We start from the raw sequence: 26,240 nt of genomic DNA on the forward strand, positions 1-26,240 counted from the left end.
ACAAGCATTTACAAGAGACCTAGCGGATTGGGCTTGGATGGATGGATGGATGGATGCATGGAGCAGCCACCATAAATAATGTTATTTCTTTGGCACATTGTCAGCCGCAGAGCCTAACACAATGGGAACAGACTGTGACAATAACAGAGGAGATAGTCAGGAAAGCCAACATGCATTGCAGTCTGCACATAAAGTTGTATTTCTGAAACCTTCATCTTCACATACTGTTGCATAGATTTGGAACCTACACAGTAACATCGTCTACTTTGTCCAAAAGCCTTAGTGTCACATTATGTGCGGCTAATAGAGATAAAATTCATCAGACTTCAACAGAAAAATACACTCACAGTATTCCCATTTTCCAGCCAGGTGATGGTGGGGATCGGATTTCCTGTGGCGTTACACTGCAGGGAAATCTGGCTTCCATACGCTACTCTCTTCTCCTTAGGAACCAACAGGATTCGTGCTGGAGCTGAACACGCACACATACACCACACCGTGTAGACACAGAAACTCATACACATATACTGCAGCCAAACAATTACATTCCACTGGTTTGAATTAGAGTTATTTTTAAAGTACATCCTATACATACTGTACCACGCGTAGTAAGTGAAACCACGTTAAAATACATACCCTGTACCTCTATGGTGACAGGCTTTGAAAAGGCCAAACCAAAGCTATTCCGGGCCACGCAGCGATACTGTCCTGCATCCTCCTTCTGTATGTTATGGATCTTCAATGCACCATAGTCAAGAATGGTAACACGGTCACTGAACTGGGAGAGATGAGACCACTTTTAAAGATAGAAATAACATCTTAAAATATAGCTTTTTTTAAAATTTATTTTTATGGAACACTAGAAACAAAGCCAAGTGTTTGGGCTCTTTTATGCTAATATGCAGTCAGGGAAACAACAACAAACTTCGAGCTAGCAAGCAACACGCTACATATGGTGTGTTTCAAAGAAGATTTAGATCATGCAACAAGGCACGGCTACGGAGCCCCCCTGGTCCCACTTTGTAAAAAAAATTAATTATAACTATCTTGTGGCCACGAGATAGTATCTTGAGGCCTCAAGATACTATCTCGTTGTGGACTATCTTGCTGTGGACGAACACCCGAAACACCACACTATATACAACATAAGAAAACTCTGGCTGCCTGGCTCAACTTTGTGACATATATACATGTAAAAAGTATAAATATAGGCTATAAAATATGAAGAAGTATTATCTCGTGGCCACAAGATACTATCTCGTGGCCACAAGATAGTTATAATTAATTTTTTTGACAAAGTGGGACCAGGGGGGCTCCGTACACAGCAACAAGTGCTTGGTTCTTTGGGAAATAAGTGTAACGATTTACAAAAGAAAATATGTTTAACGTTACAGCATTTAATTCAATTCAATTTTATTTATAGTATCAAATCATAACAAGAGTTATCTCGAGACACTTTACACATAGAGTAGGTCTAGACCACACTCTATAATTTACAATTCCATTAATTCTCCCAAGAGCAAGCATTAGCAGTGGCTATTGCGACAGTGGCGAGGAGAAACTCCCTTTTAGGAAGAAACCTCGGCAGACCCAGAATCTTGGTAGGCGGTGTCTGACGGTGCCGGTTGGGGTTATGATCATCATTTACTATCTAACTGGGACGTTTTGGGACCGATTGGTGGGGATTGCTGTGGACGAAGTATTGTTACACAGGGCGATACACTGGTATGAGTAAATTACATTTAACCATGTATCCAGCTTATTTAAATAGCTCACATTACTGTATTGTCTGAACAGTTAACTTCATTTTATATTGTTTGTGAGGTTTTCTTTTAAGGTGGGTGCAAATACAAGTTCCCTCCCGAGACCAACTTTCTATGTGTTGAAAGTGTGTGTGGGGGTGCATACATTGATAAGCTCATCATCTTTGAGCCAGGTGACCTCTGGTTTGGGGTTGCCAAGGGTAACACAGGGCAGCACTGCTTTGGATTCTACCAGAAAGGTTTGATTGGTAGGATGGCGTTTGATCTGTGGCTCTGTTGGAGAGACGGACACGACATAAGAGACAAGATACAATGGTTTAGCTGTTTATCTCAATGAATAGAACAGAATACAGTTTATTGTCCCGGAGGGGGAAAACTTGTCTTGGGCATAGTGCTACGATCTGCTGCTTCACAATGCAAACATTATTTTACAGAGGTAACCACTCTAAAATCAACATAAGACATCCAAGGACATGAAGGAAGGATACAGTATGACTGTACAGACAATATGAAACCTCAAACGTGACTGGAAGAATTAAAGTGCTATGTGAAAAAAAGTGCTGGTGTATTTATTGAGCTTTGCTCTGTTGTGCTACTGTGAGTGCGTTGTTCTTGATGGAACTATCTCATCTGCAACTTCTTGTCTAGACTCCAGCCCTACAAACTTGACAAAAAGCAGACATACTCATCTTGAGCTGCAGAGCTCCACAGCTCTTTGCTGCCTCTCCGATGCCGTTGCTGGCCAGGCAGCAGTACTCTCCATTGTCTGTCTCTCTTACATGAGGGATGCTTAGCATCTGGCCCTGCTCCCTGGTAATGTACCGGGGGTCATAGTACCTGGTGGGTGCCAAACAAATAAGAGTCTGATTGTGAGCAGAAGTTTTAATTGTCTTAAAATATTAAAGCAACACCAAAGCGCTTTTCCTCTTCGGTCCCCCTACAGGTTGGAAGCGGAATTGTCCATTACCGCTGTCATAAATAATTTAGCCGATAGAGGGCCGCAAAGCGAATGCAAAATGCTAAGTGCCGTTCACCCTGTTACGAGTTGATGAACCACTGAAACGATTTTGGAAACATTATTTTAAAGTACAAAAGAATCTTTGGTGTTGCTTTAATAGCTTTAGAAATATACTCTTTGTCCAGTATGAACATTCACACAGAACAATCATATGATAAAATGTGATGTAGGTGAATACGAGACTTCCCTACACTAAACAACGCCGCCATCAGACATGTTCAAGCTGCAATTACGGCACATATATTGTTTGATATTTCTTTAAGGAACAAATGGAACTACATCACGTTCTGTGTCATGTGCGTGACCGGAAGTGAAGTAACATAACAAATATATCAGTCCTTCCAGAAAAATGCAGAGTTTTTTTGTGATTGTTGCGGACAAAAATCCTTGATTATGCGGCACGTTTTCTTAAAAAATGCGATGGAATACGCAGGATATTTATGCAATTTTATGCAATGAAATTGCGGGAACTTGCAAAAATTGCGGAAACTTGCAAAAACTGCAGTTTGATGAAAAAGAGACAAAAAAAAGTGATTCCCCAAACACCCTGCTTTTCGATGATGTTCACGTCGCGTAATTACGTCACTTCATAACGTTCCCTTGGCAACAGGGGAAAATGGCTGCTCTTCTCTTAATAGCTACCTTCTTATATACTGTCTATGATAGCTACATCCATGGAAGTAAACACAACATTTTTCAACTTTCTGCTAAGATATATGTGACTTGAAAAAAAAATGCGGGGATTATGAAATCATGCAAGCCCTGCATATTTTGCGCGGAAATCGGCAATTTATGTGGCGTGAAAAAATGCGGCCCCCGCATAAATATGTGGACTTTGGCTGATTATGCATTGAATTATGCGATCGCATAATCACGTTTTTCTGGAGGGACTGATATATTGATTTGAATTTCTTAAAACATTACCAAGAAGTCTTTTTCACCTAAATGTAACCAAACTGTGATCTTTTCACAATGTTAACAATGGGTTATTAGAACTGTGACCGAGGATCAAAAACGCTCTTTTGGGTCGTATTTCCTGCCAGCGCTAGAGCGGCTATTTTATTTAACCTTTTATAGGTTGTTTTCAAGGGTAGGAATAATCTTTTATTTGAAAGACTTGTTGGCGAATACTAATATTTTCACCTGACGTTAGTATCTTTTATACTTTTTTGTAGATTTTTGCATTGTAATGGCCACAATTAGTGCTGCAATTAGCTGATTAGCTGCTAGTGTTACATGTTTTATCGCCATTTTTTATAGTAGGATATGCTGACGTCACAAACTTTTGAAAATTGTTTTAATTTTACTGACATTTTATCGTTTAACTGTAGCATTGTGATGGCCTAAGTTGGAAGCCAATGGCACATGTTTGCCAATGTTGGCTTTGGAAGGCCATACTCAGCAACTATGGTTACTGGCTTTTTATCACTCCACAGATTGCCATTTCATTTTGGTCATAAACTTGAACCTGCAAGGGTAGATTCCTAAATTAGTGTCTGAATGTTGTAGGTTTCGGTGTAAACTTACATTATTGGGTGGTTGTTTTTGGTCCAAGTGATGTCAGCGGGGGGACGGGACTCCACCTCACAGATGAAGGTGGCATTGTGATCCAGTAGCACATCCACTGTCTCTAGTAAGGTGATGATACGAGGCGCTAGCGGTGAACACACAAAGAAAAGACTTTTGTTACAAAACAAGAAACCGTTACAGTATTTGGGAAAAGGGACATGTGGGATAAAATGCAACCAGAGTATTTTTTAATCAACCCTATCACCAGATACTGGACTTTTTGATTTTCTGTACAATATATCATGACCATGATCACACTTGGCTGAATGTGCCATAGAGCTGAATCACAGCTGCATCTTTTCAGCCAAATTATTTGGCATTCTTGACATTCCTATTTCATGACTGTTGACTAATGGGACCAGATCAGAGGTTTTGTTCCAGCTTTGACCTCAGTAGAGCAGGAGAGGGGTGACTTGAGGGGAAGATAGATTTTGCAATTTTATGTAAAGTAGGGAGAAAGAAAAGAAGAAAAAAGGATTGGAGGGAGGAGAGGATGACGGAGAGGGAAAGACATATAGTTGAACTTGAGTTTTAGGCTCTATTTATTTTTTATACAAGCAGAAGTTGATGCAAGGACAGCAATGTAATTTGAGGTTCAAGGAGAGGCTCCATCCCCAGTGCACACACTGTTCTCCACTATCTCGTTTTCACAGATGGTCTTTGTTAAAAGAAATTAGTAAATTACCAGTTCTGTGTACACTGAGTATACAAGTTATTGGAACCACCTGTTATTTTCCATGATACAAACCAGGTAACTCCAAAGTAAAGATGTGACGAATATATATTTCATCCATATAGTTAATCACGAAAGGGAGTTGCAGGATATAAGATTTATTTATTTTTTTCGGAAAAGTGAGACTCAGCAACTCAGAAAGCAACTCAGCATTGTTATTACTCTGGGTGAATATTTTGAGCAGGAGAAAATGAGAGGGGGAGTAAAAACAAAGAAAAGACATGTTCAAAGGGAAAAGGGATGGAGGAGGATAGCAGCGGAACAGAGGTGAGGCAGCGACTGTTTGTATGTGGATTCAGATCAGAGGCATCAGGCTTGCTTTAAACTTTGTATGAACTGAGGAGAGGAAGAGGAAAAATTGAAAACAGAGGAGAGAAGAGAAGGAGAGATCAGAGGAGGGGGAAGGAATGGAGAAGAAAAAGAAAGGAGAATAGAGGAAAGGATTAGGGTTTAATGGACATTGTGCTTGTCTTGTCTCTTGTGAAACAACATTTTTGAAATAACATAGCTGGAAAGGCCGGCCCACATCTGCACCCCCCAACCTGAGGTCACTGCTGCTGTTTGACTCATGAACGAGTGGAAAGAAAGCTACTTCAAACGGAAACCTGGCACGGGGTTAAACATCGGTTTTAAACACTGGGATGCAATTTTAGCCAAGGTCAAATATCTCATTAGTACCTACTTTATTAAAGGGGAACTATGCAGTTTTTTTTTTTTTTTTAGCTTAACTTACCTTAACTGAACAGCTTTGGAGTCATTGGAATGGTTATTTGACTTTTTTCGAGTTGAATAGTGGTCGTCTTGCTCCCCCCTAGTGCCTGGGAGCTGAAAAAACACCCTTGCGACTTTCGTCATGGCTGCAATTGCACCTGACTGCAGTACGCAGATCGGGGTTGGGCTATATGTGGGCGGAGCTAAACGTTTGACTCCGCCCCACGTTTGACTCCGTGCTGGCGCCATCTGGTGGCGGAAATCGGGCAGCACATTCTCAAATGTCAATGCAGCACCTATGGACAGCGATTATAAAATATATATATATATATATATATATATATATATATATATATATATATTTTATAATAAATAATATTTTAATTCTAAAAAAATATATAGATCTCTGGGGGATGCAAGACAACAACGGACGGTTGGGTTAAGAAAAAAAAGAATGGGGAAAGCAAACCTAACTCGCAGGAAACAAGCCCCGGTCTCTGGGGGACGCGAATTGCGGAAGCCCGGTCTCTGGAGGACGCGAATCGCGGGAAACGAGCCCCGGTCTCTGGAGGACGTGAGACAGCAATGGACGGTTGGGTGAAGGAAAACAACAATGGGGAAAGCAAACGTAACTCGTGGGAAATGAGCTCCGGTCTCTGGGGTGAAAGCATAGATGTATTAAGAGGTGAAAGTCCTGTGTTTTTCCCTCAGACACACATTCTTCCTCTTTGGTTGCTATTGGGCAAGTGGGCAGAGTCAAACGTTTAGCTTCACCCACGTTGAGCTGCGTACTGCAGTCAGGGCTGAGCTGGCAAACACGAGTAAACATAGGAGCTGCCAAATATCTATGCCGAAGCTGTAGGGGGAGCTCTGTAGAGAAACCTGCGACCAAAAAGCGAAAAGAAATGGCCAAAACTGCATAGCGCCCCTTTAAGGTATTTCATGTATGCAGTCCAAAATCTTATTTGTAGCCATGCAAGAGGCATGGCTCTATGGATGGCATGGTCTGTTGATCAGTAGTCTCTCTTTGCCAGACCTTCCTCCACAGCGCCGCGGAGGAGGGTCCGGCTAGTCCACACAGCATTCCGTGATGGCAGAAAAACGTGCTCTGGTTTATTGCCGTTTCTTTAAACCAATCACAATTGCCTTGGGCGGCGCTATGATTGGGAAAAGCCTCGGTGCCGCTACAAAATAGCCTCGGCAATGAACTTCTTTTGTTGGAACATGTACGTTCAAAAGTTGTTTTAGTCGTGCAACAGAAAAGTCAGATTGGACAGATAGTCTAGCTAGCTGTCTGGATTTACCCTGCAGAGATCTGAGGAGCAGTTAACCATAGTCCTCAGAAATCCACCGGAGTTTAAAATGTCAACACAAAGGAAGCCCAAGGCAACGGATATCCGGCTAAATGAGTGAAATAAGGGGGAATTTCCGTCGGCAACGGAGCAATCCCGGAAGTGGAACGTTGAGGATATAGACTAGTTGATCAGTAGCTCAGCCACTGTTGGATGGATTGTTATGAAGGTTTGTACAGACATTTGTGTTCCCTACATGAATCCCAATGAGATTGGTGATCCCAGGACTTTAGTGCCACCAACAAGTTGACATTTCTGGCTTTTAGTTAAATGTCTTTAGAACTATTCAATGGATTGCTATGAAATTTGGTGAAGATACATGGTTCCCAAAGGATAAATCCCAATAAGTTTGAAAAAAAATGTTATACTATTTTATGGAATACCATTCATGTCCCCCTCAGGATGAATTTGAAAAACTTTGGTGTTCCTCTGACTTTTTTTTTTTTTGTGCTTTGTGTTTAGTGCTAATTAGCTTATTAGCATGCTAAACTAAGATTGATTTGGGGTTGGTGTTTAAGAGTTTTTATTCCACACCATGTTACTCTTGCTATTGCCAGTATTATGTCTGAGATGACAGATGGACAACATCTGAGAGCAAAGGTTTCGTTGTGGCTCATGTGTAGCCCCATGGCTCATTATTTAGAGCAAACAAGAGCCTCACCGGATTTGACCTTTGGTTCTTGTTATTAATTGCTGTTTGGACACCAGAAGTGATACAGTGCTGTTCAGGCTTACAGAGGACACCAGTTACAGTGGCCACATCTGGCCTTTACTGGATTGCAAAAGCTTACTTGATCCAAACCAACTGGCTCTCCTTATCACTTCACTCAATGAACTTAACAATGTAATGTTGCTGATGAGCTTAAAAGTTTTTGCTAGTTTGCTGCACTCTATATGCATGTATAAGTTTAAAAATCAATGTCCTTGTGAAATGTTCAGATATTATAGCCAACAAGTGAGTGTTCATGAACAAGCACCATTCGTACAAAAAGCTACGTAAAGTAAATCAATTCGTAAGCATTGCACATATTTCTTGCTGTATGCACCACAGTGAATGCCACTGTATGACAACGCTGTGGACCGCGCAGGGAAGAGGTTGAGGTGGATCACAAAAAAACAGCGCTTTTAAGCCTTGGAGTTTGTGTCCTGTTTTAATCCAAACCACGATCTTTTTCCTAAATTTAACTAGTCGTTTTTGTACCTAAACTTAACTGTCATCGCCGCACGACACTCCCTTTTTGTTGGAGCTCTGTAGCCAGCGTCACTTGACCAGCCGGGCGGTCGCCTATTTTTTGTAAAATATACGTATCGGTGTGCATACATTTTCGTATATCGTACAAGGCTGTTCATGAAAATTGGTTGAACAAGTACATCTTTGTCATTTTTTCATAGTTATCATTGTGTTCTTATCCATCCTACAAATGTCTTTTACAAGATATGCATTTATGTCTTCCTTGTCTATGCATTTCTCTGCAATGACCACTGAAATAATCCTTCTCACTCAATTTGTAACTGTGTCTATTCTTTTTTTAGTTCCTCCCATATTCATTTGGTCTCTGTCAACCTTTTCTTTCCTGTAATAGATGCCTTCTGTAGAGCCTGAAACGTATTTAACATCCTTTGGTTCCTTTGGTGTTTGCTTTGATTTACAGTTTATCCTCTAGGTTTTTTCCATACTTTAATTAAATTGCAAACAGCATTCTCTCCACTTCTGTCATGCAGAACAGATACAGATTTTTCTCTTTTTTTTACTTGATTCTTTCATTGTGGTCAATCAAGAACAAACACAAAAATAGTATTGTTCTCGTGGTATGTTAGGGCATCAGATGTCTGCAGGGGAGTCATCCATTGTTTGTAGTGGTTCAGCTCCCATGGACTACAATCTTTAAACCTATCATGCATACGTAAGTGGTCTTGATTCCTCATGCTGGAACACATTTTACAATACTGGCTGGCTGCATAGTTGAGTGAGTGCGTGGGTAATTACAAAAGACATCAAAATGTTGATTCTACATGGTCGCATGTTGTCTGCAGTACCAGAGGTGTGATTTTGGCTCACGGTGTTCATTAAAGAACAATTGAAAGCTTCAAACTTGAAAGCTGTCTTATTCATGAGGGCACACATTAATCATTTTCAACAGCCATTGTATTTGTTTGCTAAGACACTAATTTCAAATGGAATCAAACACAGTTATAGTTTTTCTCGATCGCTAAGACATATTTCTTGAAACCCTCACCCCATTTTCTCAAATCGGTAAACAGAAAACCAAATCCTCAAACTATATTCACAAAACATCTCACTCCGCTGGCAAAATCAAACAATGCTTTCAGATCATACACACAGCCAGTCAATAACTAAACAATACAGAGCATTCATTAGACATTACCTCAATAATTCGAGAACACCGTGTGCAGGGCATGTAGTTACAGAAAAGAAGTGTTTACAGTATTTCACACAGTAAACACATTTTGCAATGAGAACAAAACTTGTACAGTGAATGTATTGTACACTGCAAGTAGTGCAAGTACTAAAATATTGAATGTCTGTATATTAGGCATTTGTAGAACAATATAGTAGTTCAACTGCAAAAGGCCAAAGAACAAAGAAAACGAAATGAAAAGCACATACCATCATGTGCTTTTCATTTCGTTTTCTTTGTTCTTCACTAAAAAATATTGTGCAACCGCAAAATCAAACATCAACACATATGGTAATGCTCCTGTGCCACCTGTGCATTCTGAACTGACTTATATTCTCTACAATTGGTTTGATCACCTCCGTAGAAACATTTGTGTAAACCAGGGATCTTCAACAGGGGGTCCGGGGGCCCCTAGGGGGTCCTCAGAGTTACTGCAGGGGTCCACCAAATTATTGTTAATTTCTTTTTCAAGTTTTTTTCAAAAAGGTAAATGCCTTGTAGTTTTTTCCAACTGCTTACACACAAAATATTTTCATGTCAAACGATTTTTGAAACCTCTCACTCAAAGTGCAAAACTAGACACCAAATATCCAAAACCATAAGTTATTTCTGAGCCTTTCACTCAGTTTTCAATTGCATGAAAAACCTTTTTCAAAACACTACACACAATTCTATGCCTAAAACACAAAAATCTAACAGCTTTCCTTTTACAAACACAACCAATCAAAATGTTACACTTATTTACCAGGTCACACACACACACTCCTCACATGTGCAAACACATTATGCTTAACTGAACACTAACCAATCACTGCTTAAGAATAGGCCTACACATAGGTCAAAGGTCAGATTACCTATTTTGAACAATGGATGCCATCAATAGACAGAGAGCAAGGGGAGGAGAAGGGAGAGACAGGGGAGGAGGAGGAGAGCCATCTCTGATGAGATCAGGGCCACACTTATCATCATGTGATCAACCACGGATTGACCATGAGAGAAGCCCATCTTGAGTAGCTTTACAATGGCGTCCATACTTCAAACCTTCAGAAATGAGAACAGGCATGCAACTATCTAATGACTATGACAATTTTGGGAATTGTGTGTAGAGTTTTCAAAAAAGGAGACATAGTTTGAAAATGTGTGTAAGCAGTTGGAAAAAACTGTAACATGAATCAAACATATTATGAGCAACAAAAACCATGGATGATAGGCTTACTGGCCTAATAGGTAAGGTAGTCCCTAAGGTATCCACCCACAGACACAGTTAATCCTAAGGATTCAGTGTACCACATGTATGTTTAACATTAAAACATGATTTATAAAATCATACCAACATTTTAATAGCTTAGTATTCTATGCACTAAAAAGGTATGTACTATATAATGTTCTTAGGCTGCCCACACAATATTGTAGGCCCGTTTAATATGTAACTTCATTTTATACAATATATGTAGTAGGGGGTCCCTGCTCCATCTCTCTTTCAGTTAAGGGGTCCTTGGCTTGAAAAAACGTTGAAGACCCTTGGTGTAAACGATGACAACTGTGTCGTAGTTGTGTTTAACTTTTGCTAACCATTTTGCAGCACAAGTGCATCACAGTGTGAAATGTGTTTTAGCGAGTGAGAATGTGTTTAGAGTTTTACGAGAAAAGTGATTGATTCGACAAATGGGTTTAGGCCACTGAGCCTTTGGTTCAGAGAATGGAATTTAGTGATTTAGCAATTCAGAAAAACTGTAATGAAAGCCAGCAGAACACATGAAAGCGAATCCCTTTATTTCACCCGTCTCAGCGTTGCTCAACTGCCCCGTTTTACAACACTTGTCAATCCAGAGTTGCTTAATACTAATTTGAAGCCACAGCTTGTAAATACTGTGCTCGATCAAGTCATGGCCGATCTTAAAGGTCCCATGGCATGAAAATGTCACTTTATGAGTTTTTTTTTTTTAACAATAATATGAGTTCACCCAGCGGCTAGAAATGGCGATAGGTGTAAACCGAGCCCTGGGTATCCTGCTCTGCCTTTGAGAAAATGAAAGCTCAGACGGCCCGATCTGGAATCTTCCTCCTTATGAGGTCATAAGGTCATAAGGAGGAAGGTTACCTCCCCTTTCTCTGCTTTGCCCCCCCCAGAGAATTTGACCCACCCATGAGAGAGAGACATCATGGCTTTCAAACGAGCAAAGTGGCAGTTGGTCAAGGCCACACCCCCACCCTCCACCTTGCCCCCCCACCCCCTCTCTCCTCCTCAATAGCTACAGACACAGAAATTAGTTTATTTTCCAAGCCCAATAGATGGCGCTCTCTGTTCAACATAGGGTTGAAAGCATAGATAGCAGAGATAGGTATGGCAATGCAAGACTACAATACAACACACAATTGAGTACGGAAGATACTGTGGGTGTAGAAATGTACACTTTGATGATGGTTTTCACCTTGTATGATGACAGTAACTCTAGAAAGAATCCCATTAACTCGGACAATATCTTAGACGTCTACTTTTTCCACTATTTGCAAAACCAGTAGTTGCTGATTTTAAACAGTGGTTTTTGGTGGAATTTCCATTTCCTGATAATGTTATTCACAGATAAATCATTATTCTCACTCCTATGAGCAAGTCATTACTGACAGGATGCCTAAAGTAACTTGGACCAACAAGAAAGATGCCATCCACGTTAATTTCAGCGTTCTAATCACTGACACATTTCGCAAAGCACAGGTCATCTGCCAAGCCTGCAGCCCTGCACCATGGCAACCCAACCCATCTACATTATCTACCCTGGCAGAATGTGACAGCATGGACACCACCTGTTTCTCTGAGCCAATCTGCAGCATATACTCTACATCTGTACTTATAAAACATGTATTGTATGTCAATGGTCTGCTCTGCGGGCCTGTGCATGTGACTGTATAATTGTGCCAGCATTTGATATGGTACCCATCTCACATGTCCCAAGGCCACGGCCGGACTTGCTGCGCGTCAAAATGTTTAATGACCCATGATCAGTGACGGACTGGCCATCTAGAATTTGGGCAAATGCCAGAAGGGCTGCCCCCCTAATGGGCCACTACTGATAATATGTCTTTGGTTAATTGTGAGAGAGAAAGTTATTTTATGCATGCAGCCACAAAAATAAGGCCGGTGTGTTGTAAATGCCAGGGCCGTTTTTTTTTTTTATCCCAGTCCGTCACTGCCCATGATGTCCATTTTTCAATATTTCTGGACCCGTTTTCTTTTTACCAAAACTTATGGCAAATAGATGAGAGCCACTGAAGTTTATTAAAGCCCACACATTATATTACTCAAAACAAAAATACAGGAATGTATGGTGCCCACTTTACAGGTTCTGATCACAGTGCGGCTGTGGTGGAGGTAAATCGGTTCCTAACCATCTTTACAACAGCCTTCAAAGAGGATATGCCAGAGTGTAGGAAGGATATAGATTTAGTCACATTTACACTATGTAGGCCTATAAACACCTTCTCCTTTTCCCTGCAGGATGTGGTGGAAACAGGTGATCTCAATGCTACGTATGTGGGGAAACTCATGCGTTCTCTTTAGGAAAAGTTTTTACAGGAGTTGAAACACAGATGCCAGAATAAAGGATGCTCTCCGTGATATTTATTTTTTCCTTTGACTGTGTAGTTCTTTAGCCTACTGAGCTCGTCAACATTTACTCCTACACATCCACACATTCAGAGGCAAGATCATATACAAGCCCTTTATTGTGTTATCCTTGTCATTTTTCCTTTCCCTGTTTTTGTATATTCTGTCTGATAATTATTTATATTATATCTTTCTCAGCAACAAGACAGCTTTTACACTTCTACGAATTAAATAAGGTTCAGAATTACATGTAACACTATTTATATTATATCTTTCTCAGCAAAAGACAGCTTTTACACTTCTACAAATTAAATAAGGTTCAGAATTACATGTAACACTATTTATATTATATCTTTCTCAGCAACAAGACAACCTTTACACTTCTACAAATTAAATAAGGTTCAGAATTACATGTAACACTATTTATATTATATCTTTCTCAGCAACAAGACAACCTTTACACTTCTACAAATTAAATAAGGTTCAGAATTACATGTAACACTATTTATATTATATCTTTCTCAGCAACAAGACAGTTTTTACACTTCTACAAATTAAATAAGATTCTGAATTACATGTAACACTATTTTTATACAGTAACTAAATGTGCTTCAGACACCCTAAAAAGCATATATGGAAACCACACATACCTCTCTGTATCCCATAACTTGAAGTGACCAGAACAAGCAGAAACACTGAAATGGTTTCCACAACCTTCATTCTGTCTCTGTAATGATCCGACTTGACAAAGCTTTTTGACCGGTGTACAGAATGAGCGGTTGGTTAGATTCCCATGGCAGGTAAGGAGACGTTCTCACTTGGTGTGTTTCTTCACTGTGTGCGACTGTGTGTGTCTTAGCCAGGGACAGCCATGAGCTCTGTGCTTACCAAGGACTGGCTGTATATATGTGTGTGTGTGTGTGTGTGTGTGTGTGTGTGTGTGTGTGTGTGTGTGTGTGTGATGGACAGTGGCAGCTGTTAGCTGCCGTCATGCACAGTCACTCAGGTTTTGTAGCTTTGCTCAAAGCTCCGACGGCTCCAGTGCTGGAGAGCTATCCTCATCTACAGGAATCAGCCACAGTGTTTACTCATCAAAGCACAGAACAAGCTGCATTCAAGGCTCCGCTCTTTAGAGCCATGACAGGTTGAAACAAGTCACATTTGTGTCAGTGGAGCTAAAGCAGAAACAGAAGTCAAAAGACAGAAATAGCAACCAATGCTATATATTATACAAATCCACTTTTCATTGACATGCTGTAATTTTTATGTTGTCACATATCCCCAATTAACTTTTACATCCAATCTAGTCCATGTTACACACACATATACATAATACAGTATTTTACCCTACATGGGACATAAAGGGGACAAACACATTAAAGAGAATAGTCACATCACCCGTTAAAGGTTGGTTACCAGATAAGAGAACTTTTTATTTTCATAAACTGCGTGTTTATCAGAAAGGGGAAGTGTCAGAATACCGGCTATAACACAGCAGGTCCCAATACACTGCATCCTCTTTTTATCATTACGCTTATATGCAGATAAACAACACAACACATGCAAGGCATAGTCCAACTCACTACTTAACATGTCTTTACACACACACACACACACACACACACACACACACACACACACACACACACACACACACACACACACACACACACACACACACACACACACACACACACACACACACACCAGGAGGCAGCCTTTGTGTCCACCTGTTGCCTGCCAGCCTGTATGTCCTGTTTTATTTTGGGAAAGGAATGGCATTTCAGTTCACTTATCCATTCTGCTTTGGATGGAGTCAACTATTGTATTCCCCAAGCAGGCACCGCTACACATTGTTGTTACTGTAAGTTAAAAACTGTAGTCTACGGCTTTAAAAAATGTAGTTTAGGTTAGTTGTTGTGTGGCTGTTCCGTGCTACAGTGTGAGGCTTCAGATTTTATATTATGGACAATATAATTTGCAATGGTGAGGTTGCTTTTTGTGATATTGGTTGTTGTTAAAAGCTAGGAGAATTTGTTGCCCAATTTTAGTTGCCCTTTTGACATCCTCTGCTCTTTTTCCCTGTTATACTGTATACTTTTGACTCTCATATCCCTCCATCTTCATTTCGTAGATAAAACAACACACCCATGTCCTATTCATAAAGCAGGCCAGCTACAGTACATTATTTTAGCAGATCTTTCATTGACACTGCACACCACTAGGTGCTGCTGTTGTGTAAGATATAGGATTTTTTTCTAATGAAGGCAACACACTACTGAAGTATCTCAAGGAACCAGTACCAGACCACAAGAAAAAATGAAAACACATTACAGTGTCAGACTACTGCTTTGCCAGGGACCACTGACTCAGCAGTATCATTCTGCAACACTCTGACTCCCTCTGCTGACACAGAAGTGAACTGCTCCTGAACCAGAATCACAACAGTAAACTCAGTCCTGTGAGTTTTGCAAACAGTGTTTTAAAATGTATTTCATTCATTTGCGAGTCATTTATCCATCTACCTTTGGCATGACATTTACAGATAAATAGCATCCAGTCATCCTTTATGTTGTGGAGCATTGGATTGCTCTGCTTCATAACAGTTGAACTAAACAGCTGTTTTCTATCGAGGGAGCATAAACACTTAGGCATGGTTACACTTAAAACTCACATTTGACCCTGGTGGTGTTCTTAATATTCCTAATCCCTGTGAGAGAAGTGGTATTCTTAATAACTGCAGGACAAACTTTTACTTTTAGATCTTTCAAAGCTCCATGCTTCAGGCTGGACCTGTATTGAAACTAAATGTACTCTGTGGTTAGATTACATGTTGAGACCATTCTCTGCTGAAGTTCCCAGCATCAAGAAATGGAAGCCCCATTTGTTCCATTGGAGCTGCTCTGTAACCCCACAGTTTTGTCCCTGCAGGGAAAACAGAGAAAAGAGTGAAACAGATTAGCTCTAATACGTTATAAATATAAGCAAATGCCTGTTATTTATTTTTTATTTTATTAGATAGGGATAGTAAATAGACAGGAATGGGGGGGAGAGAGAGAGAGAGCGGGGATGACATGCAGCAAAGGGCCTCAGATTGGACTCGAATACAGGCCGCTGCCAGGGACTCAGCCTACATGGGGCCCACACTCTCCCGGGTGAGCTAGAGGTTGCCACAAATTTTTGTTATATATACTTAAACAAACAATAAACTTTATTAGTTGTTTAAATAATGAGCTAGTTAGCCTGATGTCATGTGGCAGGTCATTTCAGAGTCGAAGGGCCATGACTGCAAAGGCCCAGTCTTCTATAGTTTTAGCCTTGAAGTTGAAATTTAAATTATTAATAGAGACCTACCACAGGATTTCAAGTCATATGTCTCATATAGTCAGGAGTCAATCCCATACATGCATTACAGGTGATCTTTAAAATTATATAATACATTTTGAATTATTTGAGTTTGACCTAAAGAAGTTCTGACATAACCAGTCTTTAACTTCTGTAAGACAATCCTGTACTTTGCTTAGTTGCATTATGCTATTTAATTAAAGAAGTAGTAGATCTGAGAATCATATGCATAAAAATGAAAAAAGATGGTGCTTTCGATATGTTTGATCCAAAGGTAACATGTAGAAGGAGAATAGTTAAGGACCGAGCACTGATCCCTGTGGTGCTCCATGCATGAAATGGTTGTGGCAGATGTCCCCTATAGTCACATAAAAAATATATTTCCAGGATAGGAATAAAACCAATCCAAAACAGCACCTCTATGGAATTAAGAGGAAGATCTCATTAATTTGTGTTTATAGTATTCCATATGCACAGGGGATTTAGCCGCCTTGCCTAGCCACACTTGAAAGATTGCTTGCAACACCTGTCCTGGTTTGGCATTATTGAGTCTTTGCTCTCCACCTAAAAATCAGCGTCATGACTGGGGTGCCTTAGCTTGAACCCAATTACTATGTGTATTGGATGTCTGTCCACAGGAAGCCCTCCTGGATTATTGTTCTCTTCATTCTACATGTACAGTATGAACTTGCAGCTGTCATCTGCTAGGACCAGCTGCATACTATCTATTCTTCAATGCTGTACTTGTGGCATCCCAGCTTCAGAAAGCCATATTAAGTGAGCTAAGATTGGATAATTGGGGTCTAGGTTTTCTAGATGTCTATAGGTTTCATAACCACTGTCATCATTTCAGTGACTACATTTCAGTATTTAATAAGAACTTACTACATATACACTTTTGCACCAACTGCAATTCACATATTACATTCTAATCAGCTTGGGGAGCGATCTATGAATCCTGCACACTGTATAGATATGTATATACGCATACTGTACATAACCACCCACTTAATGAATATAAAGTTATCTGGTACACGCTCAATATTTGTTTAGAATCTGCATAATGTTGTTGGTCATTGTGGCTTTTATACAGTATATATTTATATATACACTACACCTATTTTTTCACTAAGTAGTACGTACATAACGGAGTTTAGGTGTATTGTTTTGCTTTTCATTTGTTCAGCTTTGTTGTACTTGTTTTAGCTGTATGCTTTTGTCTTTATCTTTCCTGTTTTGTTGTGTGTGTATTTACATTTACAGCAACTAAAAACTGGAACAGAGTAAACTGATTCTGATTATGAGGACAAATCTTGAAAGTTGGCCAACAGCAAACTGTCAATCCATGGGCTTGCGCGCTCTCTCTCTCTCTCTCTCTCTCTCTCTCTCTCTCTCTCTCTCTCTCTCTCTCTCTCTCTACACACACACACACACACACACACACACACACACACACACACACACACACACACACACACACACACACACACACACACACCACACATACACAAAGCAGGCAAGTCATCTCTGGTGTCAGCCAGCCAGCCCCTCCTTCTCAACAATGTCTCAACGTGTCCTGCAATAATTAACCAGCTGCTACAGTGTGCTACACAAGCTCACCTCTAACCACTCGCATTGTACTCTGGACCTATGAGCACACACACAAACACACACACACACACACGGTACGGGACCTCAAACATGGAGTGAACCAGCTTCATTTGTTTGGAGATTGAAGGACTACCCAGGTAGGTGTAAACGTGTGGTTGACATTTTTTATGCATCCGTTTGTTAAAATAAGTTTTTCTGTGGAAGTAAAGGAACCAACCTGTGCTACTTTAAGGTAATAAAAAAACATGTATTAATATAGAATTGACCTTGATGTACCCATGGTCTAACAGTTAATTAAAACCTAGTATGAGAGTTTAATGTTTGTTGTACATGTGAATATTTAACAGCATACTCCTCTTTAAATGTCAACTTCATGAAACAAGTAGTAATGTCACAATTTAAAATCTATATGACTGCAAATATATATATGAAGGCAAAGTAATGACTTTTTCATAATTGTGAGGTTTTTTACAACTAAGTATATGGGTCAGCTGTAATTTAATTTTGTTAAAAGTCACAACAGATATAGTGCTTAAAAATACAAGTAATACATGTGTCTAGTCAATCAGTATAATTTGGTAAATGTAAAATTGAACAGTTTCTACAGGAGGCACTGCACTTATATTAAATCATATTTAGGTCCAAACTGAGCATGTGAGTGAGAAAGAGCAAGTGTCAAACACTAGAATACAGTACAAAAGAGAAAGGAGTGGAGTAAGAGAGAGGGAGAGGCAGAGAGAGGGGGAATGGCATACAGGAAGGCAATACAGGGAGAAACTGGGTGTGTCATGGTATACCTTGGCTTTTTCCCCCGCTGGCTACATATTTTCCGGTTCACAGTTTAACAATAAAAAAACTTGTTCTTTACTGTGCATATACACTGCATCCTTTATCGTTCTAAATTTAGGCCCATTGGTGATACATTTCGAAGAACATAAAAGCTGTCCAATTTTAGTCCATCCCAAAAATGTGTTGTCTAGTAAGGGGGGCACGATGTAGACTCTTTGATTCAGTTATCATTGCCAACCGTTTGGGTTGCTTTGATTTATTTGTGTTTTCACTTCTACATCAGCAGCTGGCACTGTTGCAAGAAGCCCTTAAACTCATGTTTATACCAACACCTCACTAGAAGTGAAGTGGAACACGATGGATCACTAAACAGGAGGAAGTAGTCGTGACACTGGATTGTAAAAACACATTGTTGTGTTTTTTTTGCACGAATGACTTCAACTGTCAAAACTAAAAATCCCTGATAGTCTTGTTTTATGAGATTCTTTGGCTTCCAGGCTCACAGCAGTTGCCTTCCTTTGAGCTCAGGTTAAAAGGCCGCTGCTGATGATAGAACAGCGACTGTGTTGAATTCATGAACTCAGGTTATTGACTTTGCAATGTTTACCACTTATCAGTAGTTCTCCATTGATGGCTTTGCTTTGGCTTTTGACATGCACGTGATTTCTGAAATCAAATATAAGCACATGCATGCGGACGCACACAGACACGAACAGTTTGGATGCATTTGCTCCATGGGAACCTTTAAAACCTGCGTGTTGAGGCTTGAAAGAGATACAGTCAAGTGCTTACATCAGCTCATGTTAGAGATAAAAGAGAAAGACGATGAATCTTTGGTCTTTGTGTACCAAAAACCACAAATTTCTTCCGTGCTTTGCTGCCTGTATTTATTTTTGCAATGAGGAGCCTTTTTAAAACTTTTTTTGTACATCTGCTTGTCTTCAGCAATGCCCGATGCCATGCCTGTTCAGACACAAACATGTACATCTGGGAATCGTGTACTAGTCAGATCGAAGCAGTAGATCAAGGCAAATGTTGAAATCCAGAACAAAAAGCATTTCTAATGCATTAGGAACACACTCAAAATATTCCAATTATTACACACTAAATTTAAGAAAGAATATTAAAGATGTGCATTTAAGCTATCGTATCACTCAGTCTCACTCTCTCAGCCCTATTAGATGATTTGTAGTATATGAAGTATATATTTTGTCTTCTTATTGTATGCACTTCTGTATTTAATATAATATTGACATATTGTAATTCTTAACGTCTAACGTATAACTCATAACTTGCAGTCATGTTAGAAAGAAGGTGTTCTCACATGAGTTCTATTAGAATGAAAAGTAGAGCTGTTATATATTGTCTATAATAGGTAAAAAATGTCTCTGGTACATATTTTTCTATACGTTTTCTATCGCAACGTCGAAAAGAAAAAAAACAGTGGCTGAACTGCATTTAATGTTATTTGGACAAAGCTTTACTTTGTGATGCATGCACGTTATGTTCATTTTGCACTAAAGTTCTTCGTAAAATGACAAAATACTCAGTACTTTTCATTTGTCATTTAATTCACGCAGTAATATACAAACATATGGCTTTACCATGTGGTTATTTCATATATCAAATACATTCTATATTGTGATATATATCATTATCGAGACATGAAATGACCTATATCGGATAGAAGATTTTGGCCATATCACATAGCCCTAAAAAGGTATATGAATGCACCATGATGTAAAACATATATGTGAAATACAGTTTCACGTGTAAAAGATTCCGTTTACGTGTTTTTCCGATATATAACCTGTGTAAGACGACATAATGTGTGATAGCAGGCATTTCAGGTGTAATATAACGTGAAAAAGCATAAATTCACATATAGGTGCATGTTGTTTTATGGACATTTTGAAATATATTTTACATGTGAGAACATACATTTCACATGCATTTTGTGCATTTTGAAGTGTATGTTTTAGATTGGTAATGTGGGATTTGCTTACAGTCTATAAACATTGCATGGAAAGTTGCGTTACTGCATCTTTAAATTCTGTTGTTGCTGGTGTAAAAGGGTTCGTCCCTCACAACAGTGAGCTGTCAGTCAGAACGGGGAGTGCTGGGGCTGCTGGGATGACAACTGCTGAATACCTGAGATATTTCTTCTAGCAGAAAACAGGCTGAGACAGAGTGAAGGAGAGGTGGAAATAGTGACTGAAAGAGACACATAAGACAGACCCTGCTTTCACACTGCTGTGTCTTTCACACCATTTCAGAAGAACAGCAAGAAAAATGAGAAAAAAAGAAAAGAGTTTCAAAAGAATAGAAAAGAGAGAAGCCACGTGGATGCTCTCAACAATCTCTGCTCACAGGCTTCTCCGACCAAAGAATATAAACAAACGGTTGGCTCTACACTGTCATCACTGGTTACTGGGTGGAGTACTGTTATTAAATCTCTTGGAGACAGCACAAAAAAAAGAAAGCGAAAGAGTAAAGGCACAGCTAAAAGAGAGAGAGAGAGAGAGAGAGAGAGAGAGAGGGATAAATATAACACAAAAACTTCAGAGAGAGAGAGAGCGGGAGGGGGAGAGAGAGAGAGAGAGAGAGAGAGAGAGAGAAAAGAGATATTTAAAGCACAGAGAGAAGAAAGACAGGGACTAAGAAACAGAATCGAGTAGAGAGCTCTAATTTGTCATGTTAAAGACGGTAAGACTCAAATTATATTTTTCTATTTCTGTTGTTGTACAAGTGCGGTGTTGATCATTTTCTGTGTAGTTCCTTACTCCATGTTGACATAGGAAGTACCACAACAAGTCGACAGCCTCTCATGTTGAGCTCCAGATGTTGACATTAGCCCTTGCTATGAATAATGTCTTCATTTAACCCCTCAGCAGTAACCAGAGATGAATAAAGCACCTCTTCTCCCAGTGATCCAGGCAGGGGACGGCAGGACACTGTCCAGGTGGGTCACTTTTTGTTTGAAAGTACTCCGGTATGTATGTTACATATCGACATACTTTATCAAACTCCGTGATAAGCAATAATGAATGTTGTCTGACATAAATCAGCCATATTTGGACCATGACTACACAAACGTGACTCTTGCGTGGCACTGCTCTGTGCTGCGTTATGGATTTCTACTAGGGCTGTCAAACGATTACATTTTTTTTTAATCGCGATTAATCGCTGAATTTCTATAGTAAATCGCGATTAATCGCATGTTTTATCACATGATTAAAATTCTATTATTTTGCATTTCAGAACTGTTTTTAAGTGCATATTAACAATGGAAAGCAGTTACTTACCAGTGTATCTTGATTGGGAATCAAATGAATGCAAAGAAAGTGACTTCATGAACCGGATTTTAAGATTTGTATTTGTTTATTATTTATTTAGTTACTGTAAACAAAAGAAAAATGAGTGAATCTAGTCACACATTTGAATCTAGAATCAATATAGTGTGCAGTATCTCCTAAAAAATCTTTATTACTCACTGACGTCCAGTGATCACCTAGCATCACTTTGCAGCAGTTCCAGTTGGGCTGCTTTACAGGCTGTGTGTTCTCTTAATACATCCATGCTGTGTATGCGTGCGTGAAACTACTGTCCCCTTTGGCGGCAATGTATAAGACGGGTAAGAACATGTCAACCGTAGTCTTTAAGACCCAAGACTGCTACGATGCTGACAGGTCTGCAGTTAGTTGCCACCCATTTTGCAAGAGCGGTAGTAATGTTTTCGGATTTGGTTTCATCCGCAGGTCGGCAAGTAGCACTCTCCAAAATAGTGCTTTGCCTGAGCCTGCTAGCATCAACCTGAGTCCCGTTAACTGTACTACTATGCTTAGCTCGTAGGTGGTAGCTCAAGCTTGACGTGCTTCGGTCATATTTTAATTCGGCTTTACACATGTGCATATGGCTTTCGACCCGTCTGGGAGTTTTGGAAAATAAGAAGCGCCATTCAGAATTGTGTTGCTGCTGTCTTTCTCCATCATGCCTGCAGCCTGCAGCAGCAGGATGTGTTACAAGGAAGTATGGCAAAGTGCAGCAAAGGGTCAAAATAGTAGCATGTTAGGCACGACGCGAAGCTGAGTGAAGTGAAAATAAATTAATAAATGGCGGCATGCGATTAATGCGATTTTTAAAAAAAGAATTACGCGTTAATGCTCGGCCCTAACGCGTTGATGCTGACAGCCCTAATTTCTACACCTTTGTATTATGAGTCAGCTTTATTGACCAAGAAAGAATTTTACTCTGGTTTTTCGTTGCTCTTAGTTTAGATTCGCAGAAATGTCCCAAGGGTGCTTTATATATATGAGGTATGACAGTATATACAGTGTATACAGCGTGTTTGGATTTATTTTTGACAGTAATGTTAAAAAACTGTGTATTTAAACTATAAAACATGTAATGGACAGGCACAGTGGATGTTAGTGTTATTTACAGGCACGGTGGATGTTGCTGTTGTGTTCATTTCAGAGCACAGTTTCTCTCACTGCTCAACACCTACAACTGCTTCCTAAAGGACCACACTCAACTGCACCTCAGTTACTCTCAGGTATGGTATAATTCCATTTCCAAATTTTCAATTTTGTTGTGCATTAATTTCTATTCGTCAGCCTTGTTATTGCCCTTAGACGTGTGCCATAACCAGGGCCAGACGGTATCTGCGTACGCAGAATTCCGCCAAGAATTTTCTGCAGAATTTCCTCAGATTTTGCTGCATATTTAAAAAAATAAAAAAAAACTCTCAATGTTAACACAAGACGAGCAGAATAATCAGTCTGCTAAATTCCGCAGATTTTCATTTTAAATGACAAAATTAAAAAAATCTGCAGATTCTGTTTGGGCCTGACCATCACTTTGCAGCGAGTCTCAGCTGTGTATCACAGGATGTTGCAAAAAGTGTAGACGTAAGAAGTATCTTCAGGACTCTTATTTATTAGCGATTACGTGGCTGCTTTTTGAATCAGGGTTCATGAAGTGGTGTGTAAATTGAATGTGTGACTGTAATTATACACCCTACAGCAGGTGTCTATGGCTCTGTCTCTGTAACAGGGTGGTGATGGAAAGGTGGTGGTGGAAGGCTTCCTGAATATCTCCTGGGGAGTACGGAGACCCATCCGGCTGAAAATACAGGACGATAAACAGATGCTCACCTTTGCTCCTATGTTCCCACCTGACCCCACCAGTCCACTCAGCCCCATTGGAGACAAGAGGTTGCTTTAAATTTTCGTTTTTTCGTGATTTCACTTACATGTCTGCAACACAGAGAGATATGACGAATGGATGTTTATTGGCATTAGCAAAAAAGATAAAAAATAGGATGAATTTTCTTCTACCAAACTCCATTTTGCTAATGGAATCATTTCAATATGATGTTACGTCATCTATATTTGACCAGTTAAAGGTGCTGCAGGTAGGATTGCGAAGATCCAGGACTTTCCACTAAAGCCCAAAACAGTCTCCTAAGCCCCTCCCCCAACAACTGGCCCTGATTGGTGCATCTGCATAGGGAGCGGTGGATTTTTGCAAATCACCCCACAGGCTGTAGGTGGTGCCAGAGGAGACAGATGTTTTTTTTAAATGACCTGCTTCATGTAGTTCTACTGGAACATAGGGTCAGTTTCAGCAAATATGACAGAAAGTTAGTTTTAGAAGTCTTACCTACTGCAACTTTAAAGACGGAGAAAGAATAATACAAAAAATTCTAAGATGAGTGAATTGGTAATTTGTTTAGTTGTAAAAGGGAACAGGTTAGATTAGGAGCTGTCATCAACCATGACAAGGTAACTTTTGACTTTCAGGCCAATAATGCTAACAATGGCACATTTGTACTGAGATGGTCATAAATCAGCAATTTTAATTTTGTATATGTCAACTTTACCAGCCATCATTACGTTCCCTCACATAGTAAATCCAAATATGAGCTTCTGGTAGAGATGTGTATTGATTAAACGTCTGTAGTGTGCAGTGAACACAGTGGAGAGATCATGCTGACATTTACACAACCCTGTTCTCCAGTTAACACAGCTCTCTACATGCGTACGATTGAGTATACTCTGGTTCCTGCAACAAGTCATAATTTGCTCTGCATTTTTTCTTCTTGCAACCAACAATAATGTGAGCTTTTAGAAAGGTCTGTAGAAATACGGGCAAAAAAACTGTTTTAATATGAAGAATATGAATTTTCTGTAATGATTCTTCAAAGGTGTTTTTTTAGTATTCTGATGTTTTGGATGAACAGAAATGTCCTTTTAAAGGTGCAGAGGATTCACTGTAAATCTACATAATTTTTCGGTTTTGGATTAACTGAAAATGTCCGTAAACTTTAGGGGAAAAAAGGTACTGGTAATTTTCTGCCAGGACAGTATGTGTTTTTCGACAGATTTTTTTTCTTATAGTGTAGACAAATCTATTAGACTGGGTAAACCCAGCCTGATCTGCCGGCGATTTGACTTCGCCCTGCAGCTCAGGCTGGAAACCTGTAAATTTGTCTATCCTGCTTCCGTTACAAATTTGTGGGGACCAATCACAAACTGGCTCATATACCTGCCGCGCTATTGGCGGGTTTAACACGATGATGATTTCTTGTTTACATTCAACATGGCGGCCACAATCCAATCAGTTTGAACTCTCTGAGATGATTCCCTCCCTTGTCTGTCTCTCTCTGCAGGGGGATGTCGCGGTGGGGAGAATATGTTGACCTCCACCAGATAGATGAGATGACTGACACACCACAGGACTCAATAGTCACCAAACCTTTGCCAGGTTGGTTTTTATTTTCCTCCGATATCAACAATGTTATTTAAAAAGTAGTGGTGAAGGAAGTATACTTTTTACTTAAAGTGCCCATATTATGAAAAAAACACTTTTTCTGGTATTTGGGGTGTTCTTTTGTGTCTCTGGTGCTTCCACACACATACAAACTTTGAAAAAAATCCATCCATGCTGTTTTGAGTGAGATACGGTTTCTGAATGTGTTCTGCCTTCAGTCTCCTAGTGAGCTGTTCAAAATCGGCTCGGACTGTGACGTCACAATCCGAAACGAGCTGGCTAACCGCAACCGTTAGCTCGTAGCATTAGCGTTAGCATGCTAACGCTAATGCTAACACTAGCATGGTACCTCTTTCTCAATAGCAAAGCACTGCTACAACACACACAAGTTCACCATAATATACAAAAGAACTACTTACATGTGCTCCCTCATTTAGAAGTCTCCCAGCTAATCCTGACTTGTAAGTGACTTTTACTTCTATGGAGCTAGCTAGCTGACATGCTCTACATCTGAGCTACTGAGCATGTGCGAGTGCAATCAAAGATAGTAC

At 39.8% G+C, this 26,240-nt stretch overlaps 2 protein-coding genes across 8 annotated transcripts in view; one reads left to right on the forward strand and one right to left on the reverse strand.

Moving 5' to 3' along the window:
• Nucleotides 1-14,058, reverse strand: part of musk (muscle, skeletal, receptor tyrosine kinase) — a 44,332-nt gene extending 30,274 nt beyond the window's left edge. Inside the window, exons 1-6 of one of the 2 annotated variants that reach the window (XM_039779827.1) lie at nucleotides 13,821-14,058; nucleotides 4,309-4,435; nucleotides 2,449-2,600; nucleotides 1,909-2,036; nucleotides 637-778; nucleotides 348-472 (exon numbers count right to left, since the gene is read on the reverse strand). In XM_039779827.1, the coding sequence (XP_039635761.1) occupies nucleotides 348-472; nucleotides 637-778; nucleotides 1,909-2,036; nucleotides 2,449-2,600; nucleotides 4,309-4,435; nucleotides 13,821-13,890 (744 nt within the window). In that variant the 5' untranslated portion in view covers nucleotides 13,891-14,058. Of the gene's footprint in view, nucleotides 1-347; nucleotides 473-636; nucleotides 779-1,908; nucleotides 2,037-2,448; nucleotides 2,601-4,308; nucleotides 4,436-13,820 lie in introns of those variants that run through there. The other variant, XM_039779828.1, reaches the window with a different exon arrangement.
• rassf6 (Ras association domain family member 6) overlaps nucleotides 1-26,240 on the forward strand; it is a 49,407-nt gene that overhangs the window by 17,403 nt on the left and 5,764 nt on the right. Inside the window, exons 1-5 of one of the 6 annotated variants that reach the window (XM_039779834.1) lie at nucleotides 18,106-18,263; nucleotides 21,807-21,877; nucleotides 23,392-23,470; nucleotides 23,971-24,131; nucleotides 25,589-25,683. In XM_039779834.1, coding sequence (XP_039635768.1) covers nucleotides 21,819-21,877; nucleotides 23,392-23,470; nucleotides 23,971-24,131; nucleotides 25,589-25,683 — 394 coding nt within the window. In that variant the 5' untranslated portion in view covers nucleotides 18,106-18,263; nucleotides 21,807-21,818. Of the gene's footprint in view, nucleotides 1-18,105; nucleotides 18,264-21,526; nucleotides 21,622-21,806; nucleotides 21,878-23,391; nucleotides 23,471-23,970; nucleotides 24,132-25,588; nucleotides 25,684-26,240 lie in introns of those variants that run through there. The other 5 variants (XM_039779829.1, XM_039779830.1, XM_039779832.1 and 2 more) reach the window with 5 other exon arrangements.

This window comes from Perca fluviatilis, chromosome 17 (genome assembly GCF_010015445.1).
Source record: "Perca fluviatilis chromosome 17, GENO_Pfluv_1.0, whole genome shotgun sequence".
Taxonomy (NCBI): Eukaryota; Metazoa; Chordata; class Actinopteri; order Perciformes; family Percidae; genus Perca; species Perca fluviatilis.